This window comes from Berghia stephanieae, chromosome 4 (genome assembly GCF_034508935.2).
Source record: "Berghia stephanieae isolate SIO BIC M18660-M18661 chromosome 4, UCSD_Bste_1.3, whole genome shotgun sequence".
NCBI classification, from domain to species: Eukaryota; Metazoa; Mollusca; class Gastropoda; order Nudibranchia; family Aeolidiidae; genus Berghia; species Berghia stephanieae.
Window position 1 is genome coordinate 92,193,147 of NC_088363.1, and position 12,137 is coordinate 92,205,283.

Sequence of the window (12,137 nt, forward strand, 5' to 3'; positions counted from 1 at the left end):
CACACGAGAACATAAAGTTAAATCCAGCAAATGCTACAGATGCAATGGCCCACATACGCCACAACAGTACAAGTTCAGGTCTGCAACTTGCTATAAATGCAACAAACAAGGCCATATTGCCAAAGCCTGTTTATCAAAAGCCCCTACAACGTCAGGCGCACGACCTAACCAGCAGGGTCAGTTCCACCATCAACGGCAACATTACGTCGACAACTGTCAACCATTGAACCTGTCCAGAATTTCTCCTCATGCCAGCACAGACGCTAATCCTGCACCTGAGTTCAACCTTTTCTCTGTGAAATTGTGTTGCCACGCTCCGATCAACGTCCCCATCACCATCAACGGGAAGTGTGTTGACTTCCAGATGGACACTGGTTCATCACTCAGTGTCATAACGGAGGACTTTGACATGATTAAAGAGGAAAGAATGCTACTTCAGCCCTGTACTAAACGGTTAGAGACGTATACAGGGGATCTTGTTCCAGTTGTGGGAGAGTATGAAATCAATGTGTGTTACGGGAGCCAGAGAGTTAGGTGGTGAAAGGTGATGGACCGCCATTACTAGGTAGGAACTGGTTAAATAGATTAAAACTTGATTTTAAGTCCTTATTTTCTGTAAACAAGGCAGATGATATTAACCCAGACTCAGTTAAGAAATCTTTAGTTAGTGCGTTAAGGGACAATGATGTTGTGTTTGGAACCAATGGTTTACTCAATAATAGTAAATACATACATACATAACACAGTTGCTTCCCTTGATATATTACGTTAATATTACTTTATTACAATATATATATATATCTTCTGAATTCAGAAATGTCTGATGTGTAGAAAGATGCTGGTTCAGTGTAGGTACTATTGATGTTGAGGGTCTCCCTACATATTTGTTGCCACGAAGGAAATATTCTGTCATTGCAGTTTGGGCGGGGATGTTATCATCATGACGTAAGATGTGACCAAATAGCTTCCATCGTTGTTCTTCTTATAGATCACTGTACTCGGGCGTTGGACTCTGGTTCTTTCATACTGACAATCATTTGTAGATTCCGATTACGCGAAGCAATTGTTTGCGATGGTATGAATCAAGACTTTCTAATTTCTGTTTCGTGAGGCCCCAGGTTCCACTATTATATGTCAATTTCAGAATAATCAGTGCCTCATAAATCTGTATTCGTTTATTCTCACTGATTATGTTATTTCTATTCCATAAATTTTGGAGTTGGTTGAATGCATTGGTGGCCAGCTGCTTTCGTGTTCTATTGTCTTCATTTTCGTTAATCAAATTGCTTACTTTTCGTACACTTTTCGTTCATTAAAATTTCTATTGATTTTTATATATTCTTCTTTGGGTTGATTCACTTTTAGATTCCATTCTTCTAAAGTAGTTGATATTATTGGCGTGTATTTCGCTTGACTCTTTGATTCAAAGATTTTAACTATATCATCTGCGGATATCAATTCACGTGTAATCTTGTTTGTAGGTGGCACTTTTAGTTCTTTCATATCCTTAACAGAATGGGACTCAAGCTGTCTCTATGAGGGGATCCAATATAGGTTGATATTGTTGTTAATTCTCTGCCGGATTCAAATTGCAATGTATTTGATAACAGGTTTAACAACAGACTTTAACAACAATTGGCAATCAGTGGATTGCATTTTCTGTTCCATACATTTTCGTTTGTGTGCTTAATGATGATGAGGTAGCTTTATTTAAAGATTTTTGGTCTTTTGATGTAGTTGACAGTAGTCAGGCTACCTATCCTAAGGGTAGCAATCAATTTTTGAAACTCAGTTACAGGAACTAGGCTAAACACAGACTAAACAGGTCTCTAATAGACTAACCTTTTACTCTCTCTATAAATTATTTTATTATACAAGCTACTCCCATTCTTTTTAGAATGATTAATAAAAGGCATCTTTATCCCCATCGCCACTATCATCAAACAACAGCTCACAAATTTAATAGATATTTTAATATTTTCATTTTTACTTCATAGGGACATCAACGACAACGACAACAACGACGACTATCTTATCAGCAACACCAGCAGCAACAGCAAACGCACTAACAGTAACAAAAGCTTCAAAAACAACATCTCCTCAGAATGTACCACAAGGATCTCCGTCAAATTCAACACCAAGAACAACCACAACCACAACAACAGCTACGACAAACATATCTATCTCAACTTCAACAGCTGACCAATCTGATGTCACCCCAACCACAGCTATTGTCGACATCTCGGAGGATGACAACTGCTTGGTTTGGAGACCCAGACAAAGAAGCATCGGCTCTAAGGATGAGTTGCTCTATCGCATGAGTATGGCTCACTTGGCTCCAAAGTAAGTCACTTAACCTTCTCCTTACCATCTATAGGAAAATCATCACATTCGTTACGATACATCCAACATTTTTCTTATCCAAATTTCTCTTATACATCATAAAATTTAAAGAAAATGAACAGTGTGTTGTAGAGCATGTTTTGCTAAAGAAATTATTTATCGCAAGAAGTTACTGCTATTGTTTGAGTGATAAAAATATATTTTTGTGTTAGATGTAAATGAAAATGGCTGGTCAGGAGAGAGAGTTAAATTTGTTTTTATTTTCCATTTAAAAGTAAAACCAATATCATGATTTATTTTTCCAAATTGCAATTCCATATTTTCATCAGACCGAAAAATCAATTATTCGTACAGCAGGCTAAAATATGGAACACCATTTTCTGTTCAGTTTTTCAACAAGTCGTCATTTATGTGTCATTTAGCTGTGACGATCTTAAAATATCAGTCACCACATATAGACTAGAACTTAAAAACACTTCAGTCGAGTGGGTCAACAAAGACAGAGAACATAATCCCCATTACACAGGGTCTAAGTCTACTTTTATCGTCACCAATCTTGTAATTTGTATTGCTACATGTTGCTTAACATCATTGTTTGAGGTAATTTTGAGAAAAATAAAGATACGGAAGAATAAATGAGGAAAGAAGCTAAGGATCGAGTATAAATAAAAGAATGAAAAAAGACAAAGGGATTGGGGGGGGGGGGGGGGGGGGGAGGGAAGGGCGAGAGAACATAAGGAGGTAAATGAGAGGATGGGCAAAATGAGGCGAAGGGGGAGAGGAGGATGAAAAGGAAGAGGAATTTGGAGGAAGAGGGGTAAGAGAAGAGGAAGAAGCGTACGATGAGAAGAACACAAAAGGGGAAAAATAGATGAATTATTTGTGATATATTTTTAAAATCTCATGATGCTGATGACGATAAAGAAAATGATATTTATAGAATACACGATTTCATTCCAGGGGAGTGAACTGGGGCAGAGAGGTAGAAAAAGCAACTGAAATTAAAGAAGATTCAGCAATCCCATCCCGTGTTTTAAACGCACTCCGAGACTTCCCGATGGGCATGACCGAGAAACTCGCTCTTTCTAAGTAAGTTTTAAATATGGAAATTAAATGGATTTCATTAGTTGCCATGAGATTCAAATCTTCAGTAGATAGCCTAAACAACTAATACTTATGATTCATGTTTTGTTTTTTCCCAAACGTAAATTTGAAACTTTTGATTCATAAAAAAAATATTACACTTTCTGGTGAAGCAGTATTACCAGTGGCGTGGCATGCCTATAGTATAAGGTGGTGCCAGAACCAAAAGAAAATGACATAAAACATGCTTTATTTGTAAATACAAAAGAAAGAAAAAAAATTAAAGAAAAGACTTACTCAAATAAATATGAGGCGGTATATACTATTTCTCAGTTTCTTTTTTTATTTAAATTCTGCAATCCATTTTAAAAAATGGATGCGGTGCCAGGCACCAAATCAAACAATATAGCCACGCCTCTGAGTATTACTATTTATATAAGACATTACTTGGTTAACAAAAAAAAATTCCCCATCTTTCAGCAAGAGTATTTTAATCAGTCAACTACCATGCTCTGGAAAAACTTGTATTTAAAAATTAGGCCAGAAAACTCATCCTTCAAATTAAATATCGTTCGATTTAAAAGATCCTCATCTTGGCAAAACCTTTCAAAACCTGGGACCTCGCGATTTAAATCGATCGAATTTTGAAGGACACGTTTTCTGGCCAAATTTTTAAATTCGACTTTTTCTCAGAATACAGCAGTTTTCTAACTGGTTATAACCCAATAATGATAACTCTCAACTGCAATGATAATGAGGAAATCCGCATTGATTTAATAGATATGAAAATTTTATGATCAGGTGATGCTGTTGTAGTTGCCAAATTATTTTCTAACGTTTTTGTCTTGTCCAGTTATTTACGAATTGAGAGTGGTGGTCGTTACTCTCGTTTCGGTTTAACTTTATCCATGGGGAATCGTACAAGCGGTCGAGCAAACAGTACACTTTCCAGAGGACAGAAAGTTGTCAGTGACATTATGAGTAGTGACACATTCGGAACACTGGGGCTATGGGACAAACCCATTGCTAAAATTACAGGTCAGTTGTATAGAGTAATGGATATGCATAGTGCAGGGTTTAAGTTTAATTCAGCCAAGACCGTTTATTATTAATTTTATTATTATTATTATTATTTATTATTATTATTATTTATTATATAATTATTATTATTATATTATTATTATTATTATATTATTATTATTAATTATTATTATTATTATTAATATTATTATATATTATCTAATTATAGAATATTGAATTAATAATGAAGAATAGAAGAGAGAGAAGAAAAGAAGAAGAAGAAGAAGAAGAAGAAGAGAAGAAGAAGAGAAGAGTAGACAGTAAGAAGAAGAAGATAAGAAGAAGAGACAAAAGAAATGAGAAGAAGAGTAAGAAGAATAGAAGAAGGAAGAGAAGTAAGAAGAAAATAAGAAGAAGAAATAAGAAGCAGAAGAAGAAGTAATGAAGATAAAGAAGAAGAAGAGATAGAAGAAGAAGAAGAAGAAATATGAAAGAATAAAATGAAAGAATAAGAAAAAAGAAAGAAGAAGAAGAGAGAAGTAAGTGATAAAGAAGAAAAAAAGAATAGAAAGAAGAAGATAGGAGAAGAAGAAGAAGAGAAGAAGAAGAAGAAGAAGAAGAAGAGAAAGAAGAAGAAGAAAGAAGGGAAGAAGAAGAAGAAGAAGAAGAAGAAGAAGAAGAAGAAGAAGAAGAAGAAGAAGAAGAAGAAGAGAAGAAAGAAGAAGAAGAAGAAGAAGAAGAAGAAGAAGAAGAAGAAGAAGAAGAAGAAGAAGAGGAAGAAGAAGAAGAAGAAGAAGAAGAGAAGAAGAAGAAGAGAAGAAGAGAAGAAGAAGAAGAAGAAGAAGAAGAAGAAGAAGAAGAAGAAGAAGAAGAAGAAGAGAAGAAGAAGAAGAAGAAGAAGAAGAAGAGAGAAGAAGAAGAAGAAGAAGAAGAAGAAGAAGAAGAAGAGAAGAAAAAGAAGAGAAGAAGAAGAAGAAGAAGAGAAGAAGAAGAAAGAAGAAGAAGAAGAAGAAGAGAGAAGAGAAGAAGAAAGAAGAAGAGAAGAAAGAAGAAGAAGAAGAAGAAGAAGAGAAGAAGAAGAAGAGAGAAGAAGGAAGAAGAAGAAGAAGAAGAAGAAGAAGAAGAAGAAAGAGAAGGAAGAAGAAGAAGAAGAAGAAGAAGAAGAAGAAGGAAGAAGAAGAAGAAGAAGAGAAGAAGAAGAAGAAGAAGAGAGAAGAAGAAGAAGAGAAGAAGAAGAAGAAGAAGAAGAAGAAAAGAAGAAGAAGAAGAAGAAGAAGAAGAAGAAGAAGAAGAAGAAGAAGAAGAAGAAGAAGAGAAGAAGAAGAAGAAGAAGAGAAGAAGAGAAGAGAAGAAGAAGAAGAAGAAGAAGAAGAAGAGAAGAAGAAGAAGAAGAAGAAGAAGAAGAAGAAGAAGAAGAAGAAGAAGAAGAAGAAGAGAAGAGAAGAAGAAGAAGAAGAAGAAGAAGAAGAAGAAGAAGAAGAAGAAGAGAAGAAGAAGAGAAGAAGAAGAAGAAGAAGAAGAAGAAGAAGAAGGAAGAAGAAGAAGAAGAAGAAGAAGAAGAAGAAGAAGAAGAAGAAGAAGAAGAAGAAGAAGAAGAAGAAGAAGAAGAAGAAGAAGAAGAAGAAGAAGAAGAAGAAGAAGAGAAGAAGAAGAAGAAGAAGAAGAAGAAGAAGAAGAAGAAGAAGAAGAAGGAAGAAGAAGAAGAAGATGAAGAAAAGAAGAAGAAAAGAAGAAGAAGAAGAAGAAGGAAGGAAGAAGAAGAAGAAGAAGAAGGAAGAAGAAGGAAGAAGAAGAGAAGAAGAAGAAGAAGAAGAGAAGAAGAAAGAAGAAAGAAGAAGAAGAAGAAAGAAGAAGAAGAAGAAGAAGAAGAAAGAAGAAGAAGAAGAAGAAGAGAAGAAGAAGAAGAAGAAGAAGAAGAAGAAGAAGAAGAAGAAGAAGAAGAAGAAGAAGAAGAAAGAAGAAGAAGAAGAAGAAGAAGAAGAAGAAGAAGAAGAAGAAGAAGAAGAAGAAGAAGAAGAAGAAGAAGAAGAAGAAGAAGAAGAAGAAGAAGAAGAAGAAGAAGAAGAAGGAGGAGAAGAAGAAGAAGAAGAAGAAGAAGAAGAAGAAGAAGAAGAAGAAGAAGAAGAAGAAGAAGAAGAAGAAGAAGAAGAAGAAGAAGAAGAAGAAGAAGAAGAAATTGATTTCTTGTGTAAGACTCTATTGTTTGAGAGGAAAAATAATGGATATCTAATTATTTTTGACAATTTTGTGCCACTTCTGACAAAAATATTTTCCCTTTAATTTTGTTTTCAGCCTTGTTGGGTACGAATGTGGCTTCCTATTTCAAGTTCCTCCGATTTTTAGCGGTGTTAAACGCCTGGTCAGCAATCATCACATTCTGCTTTGTTGCTCTACCACAGGTAATTTTTCTATACTTTTATGATTTTCCTTTCCTGTACATTTTTCCTTTTGCCCGTTCAAATTATATCGATGGATTTAAATGATGCTCAATTTCTCAAAAATGCACAAACCTGTGATATCATTTTATATCAATATTTTTTTTTAAAGTCAAAAGCACTTTCTACATGCTTTACGCTAAAGTATGGTTGTACCAAAGGCAAGATTACGTTTTCCAGTTACCAATGATTCTGCTCCATTCCGCTGCCTTATTATATCCTTTATCATTGTTTGGCGTAACTTGTATTCAAATAAAAATTGTCCAAATGATAATAATAATAATAATACATGGCATTTATATCGTGCATTTCAATTAATGCGTGGTTCTCAATGCATATTACAAAAAAACCCAACAAAGCTTATATATATAAATCGTAGGCTATACCACAATTGTATCAATAGCAGCAGTGTATAATGTAATGTTTTATCAATATCATGAAAATGTAACGGTAAACATGTTAGTGCTTTTACAATGATTTAAAACTATCAATAGATTTTGCTTCTCTTATCCTTCTGGTCAGGTCATTCCACACAAGGGGCCCCAGTGTGGGTAAAGGAACGGCCGCCGTGAAATTTAATAATTATACTTATTTTAAAGAGTAAGCTTTGTTCTGTCAGTCGAGGATTGTAAATTCCTATTTGGTTCATAATCATACGGTTTCCCCGACCTACTTATTTACGTTTCTTCCCATTCTGAATTACAGCAAGAGAGGTATTTTAAAGACAATTTTAGCCATTTTATTGATACACAGTATTATAGAAATATGAAAAGTGATGAAGTAGAATCTAACTGTTGAAAGGAACTGCATATAAATAGTATGAAGTTGACGTCACTCAGCTATTTGTTATTGCTTTTTTGCCATCCGCATTTATGAGTAATTCTCACTAAACTGTATTAACGAGCCTATAAACTGTTCAAGGTCACATATAGTTCGTTATACGTCCGGGCGACAATGTTGTGAGCTTTTTAGCAAAGCGCATACTATCTATAGAGATAATTCACAATTTATTATACGATTAGGTGGGGTGGGGTGGAGGGGGGGGGGGGAATTGGATACACCATTGCTCATACAAGAGCTCGAGCATCTCGTTTATCCCTTGAGCAATACATTGGATATTCATTTTGAGATGCTGCACCCGGTTCAGATATGGATCTCTAAGTCTTTCTATGGGTATTAAACTCTAACGAAAAAATCCCCCCCCCCCCCCCCACGAGTATTAACAAAGGGAATGTTGCTATTATTGTTTATGATTCATTATTTTATTATGTTTTCAATATTACAGATTGTTTCGGATGAACTCTGGAGTGATGACATCAAACGGGGATTCTTTGTAGGTTTTTTTCCAATCTTCACTTTGATTAAGATAAAGAGACAAAAAATTATATGAACAAATGCATCATGTATTTTCAAGGTTTCAACAAGCTCAATACTTCAGTTTTTCCCCTGTATTGCTATAAGGAAGTAACATTTTCCATTTTATGCAGTGCTAGTTGCCTGTTAGTCGTTTATTTTGTATTAGTACATTAACACATCTTTCACTGCTTAAAGCTAAATAATCACTTACACACCAATCGAGTAGGATTTATAAGAGTGCCAGTGCCAAAAAGAACAGGCAACAGTCAACTTGTACTGTGTGAAATTAAAGTTTAGTTTCACAAATCTTGCTGGAGAAATAAATTAACCATTATTAAGCGCATAGTATCCGTGAAATTCTCTATCTAAATGATGTTACTCATCTATCAATTCAGATGGCAAAGATAAGCTGGTTAATGTTTAATCGTAGTTATAACAACTTTATTTCAGCCCTTTTGATAACAGAGATCCTCCAATCATATAGAAGGAACGAAATTGACGTCTTTTAATTCTTTTGTTTTTGTTTTTAGCTTGCAATTTCTATGAGTACTTCTCACTAAATTGTGTCAATCAGACTATAAACGTTTAATGTAACACATAGTTTTGCGTGTTGGTATGTTATAACCGGCGGAAGACAGTGTGAGTAGTTAAGCTAAACGAATAGCATCGATTATTTTCTGAACCCATTTTTTATTTTAACCCTCTCCTCCCCAGCCATTTTCATGATTTTCCCCAAAACTTTACACCCAACTAACACAAAAATGTATTTTTTATCACTCAAACACAATAACAGTAAAGTTCTTGCGATGCATAATTTCTGTAGCAAAACATGCTCTACAACACACTGTTCATACAAGAGAAATTTGAATAATAAAAATGTTGGTTGTATCGTAACGAATGTGACAATTTTCCTATAGTTGGTAAGCAGAGGGTTAAAGTTAAAGCCATTCATTCACTTTCATTTCCTTCCAGGGCAAGCTGTCTCAGACTATATTTTTCTACGGTGCCTACAGAAACACCTCAATTGGTGATGACATTTTAGATGGGACCGATATTGTTTATCATAGGCCCCTGGCGTATTTCTTGACCTGGTGCAGCATCTACATTCTTTCAGTTTTATTCATTGTGATGATGTAAGTTGTGAGTTGTGGTGCTCATTGGGGACTTTGTATACGATGATGATGATGAGGAGGATGAGGAAGAGGAGGAGGAAGATGAGTAGGATGAAGAGGAGGAGGAGGATGATGATGATAATATTGTTGTTGATGATGATGATGAAAATTTAAAAAAAAAAAAATTTTAATGCATGCTTATTATAGAACCTTTCCCCAAATTTAACGGTGCCAAAAGACGATAATATGAGAAACGCCACATATACTGCTCTCACTGGATTCTAGCCTGCCGAATTCCAGAACATTCTGCAATACGGCCTGCTGGAGCTGGGCTAAATTCTTTCTTTATAATAAGTTGTTTTTTCTACACTAGGTACATGTTACAGAAAGCTTTGTCAACACAACACGCAGTGTCATGAAAATCACAATTGGCTATAATTGATACACGGGATAATAATATTGTTTTGAATAGTTAAGCAACTCACACACATGAGTAAAATGAATGAGTAATGTGGGGAATGCGGGGCATGCTTATCAATGGTGCCTTTGATTGTATGTGTGTGTGTGTGTGTGTGTACGCGCGCATGCATGTATATGTATGTGTGTGTGTGTGTATGCGTGCATACATGTGTTTCCTTTGTAACTAACTATGGATTTGGTGAATTTCTTTGTAAAACTAAATTAGAACTATGACCCCAATTTTCCATTTTTCTTGGTTTTACGAGTTGGATTTTTTCTCTCTTCTGTTTAAATAAAAAAAAGAAGGAAATGATTAATTTTAAAACAACATAATTAAAAAAACAACAACATATGTATAAAAGCAATAAAAATCAAACCGAGCTCATAATACGTGCAAGTCCGCACTCCCATCAAGCGGGAATGGCGATAAGGGAAGTAAGGCAAGAAATAACGTTTTAAGAATAGGGTATATATTGGTTACCTCCCATGAGTATCTGATTTCGAAATGCTCGGATTCCAGCACCCTTTTTGAGTTCGCCTGAGAGCATGCTAGAATCCTGCAAGCTATATATATATATATCATACCTGCCTACTTTTACAGATCGTCCGTAATTGTTACGGAAATTAGGTAACAATTTCGGACATACGGAAATGGAAGCAATATTACGGATTTTGATTTCACAGCAATTTGCTCATAGTATTCGAGACCAAAAAAACCCCAATTATTTTACTATTTTATTGCAAAAAATTAACAAAGATCGAGACGAATCTTTTTCGCCATCAACGTTCAAAATCTATCTGGTAACAAAGTTTATAGGTGCGGGCAAATGAATTTGGCAACAAAATGGCAATTCCCAATGTCAAATAAATGACCGACCATAATTCTTTAGCAGATTTTCTAAAGAATCATTTGATTCAGCGGGTGAAAGAAAAACCCTTGATTTCGTGAAGGTTTGCAAGTGATTCGTAGAGATAACAATCTGTAAAAATAGTTTTATAATGTTTTCATTTGCCAGTCATTCTGTGCTCGTTGGTTAAAAATTAACAAGGACTAGACAGAACAATTTAACCCTCTCCTTATCAATCAATTTCAGTAAATTCCCAAAATGACTGGCTGGTCCAGTAGAAAAATTGATATTTTAAACTCAAACAAGCTCACCACAAAACAACTTTATGTTCTTATTAATTAAACAAAGATCATTCTTTAATGTTTATCATGTACAAAATATATCTGAAAAAGAAAAATGTATATTATAGTGTCATAACAAATGTGACGATTTTGCTGCAGGTGGTAAGGGGAGGGTTAAATCCCCAACCATAGTTTTTTTTTAAAAAGCATAGATCCCTCATTTTTCGTTGATAAAAGTCAATGTCTTCACTATATCCCAGTTAATTTTTCTTCCAGCATGTATACAACTTATCGCCGCTCTAAACAAACATTTGGAGACACAAGAGACAGATATTCAGCAGCCTTGTTAATGGGCTGGGACCATTCGGTGACCAACAAAGAGGGATGCAGGCTGAAAGCATCGGCACTCACCACTTATTTCCGTGAAATGAAATTGGAAGATGCAGAGAAGGCCAAACTTGCCTGTTGTGAAAAGTAAATGTTGCTTTATACCGTTTGCTTCACATATTTCCTTGGCTCTTCCTTAATCGCTTTATCCTATTCCTTCTCGTCTTCTTCCTCCACCAGCGCCTCTTTCTCCTCCTCCTCCTCCTCTTCCACCTCCTCCTCCTCCTCGTCCATTTTCATTATTATTATTATCATCATCATCATCATCATCATAATCTGATCACTAAACTCACCATCATCATAATTGCCACAATCTTCATCATTTTCTCATAATTTCCATGATTTTTGTGGGTGACATAATCTTTCTCCTCAATCTATTTTTCTAAAACATATTATTGTATTCCAACGGAAAGTACATTTTTTTTGTGTTCGTCGAAGGCTCAACATTTCATTTTACAAATAATGTTTTTTTACCATTTCTGAATGCCTTAATACCCCCCCCCCCCCACCCCCACCCCTCTCCTTTATACGCTCTACATAAATTTCTTTCAGATGCTCATTGTTTATGGTCCGAGTGGTTTGTAATCTACTTTGTCTTACAATCATGGGAGGGAGCGGCTATCTCATCTATTTTGTAGCGGATTCGTCGATGGATTTTGTGGGATTGGAACCGACGAATATCAAAGACTTTTTCCAAAAGTATCAGGTGAAACTCCTAATCTTTCACGATCATCGTCAACGACTCCATTTTCTTTTTGGGTGGATAATATGTGGTCTTGTGTATGACACTCGCTTTCGGATCGGAAGGTCCTG

At 35.2% G+C, this 12,137-nt stretch overlaps 1 protein-coding gene across 3 annotated transcripts in view; it reads left to right on the forward strand.

Annotated features, from left to right (window-relative positions):
* Positions 1–12,137, forward strand: part of LOC144971585 (transmembrane channel-like protein 3) — a 44,663-nt gene that overhangs the window by 18,895 nt on the left and 13,631 nt on the right. For 2 of the 3 annotated variants that reach the window (XM_078912637.1, XM_078912638.1), the window contains exons 3-10: positions 1,998–2,343; positions 3,304–3,432; positions 4,280–4,464; positions 6,739–6,845; positions 8,167–8,214; positions 9,210–9,370; positions 11,214–11,411; positions 11,877–12,030. In XM_078912637.1, the coding sequence (XP_078768763.1) occupies positions 1,998–2,343; positions 3,304–3,432; positions 4,280–4,464; positions 6,739–6,845; positions 8,167–8,214; positions 9,210–9,370; positions 11,214–11,411; positions 11,877–12,030 (1,328 nt within the window). Of the gene's footprint in view, positions 566–1,997; positions 2,344–3,303; positions 3,433–4,279; positions 4,465–6,738; positions 6,846–8,166; positions 8,215–9,209; positions 9,371–11,213; positions 11,412–11,876; positions 12,031–12,137 lie in introns of all 3 variants that reach the window. The other variant, XM_078912639.1, reaches the window with a different exon arrangement.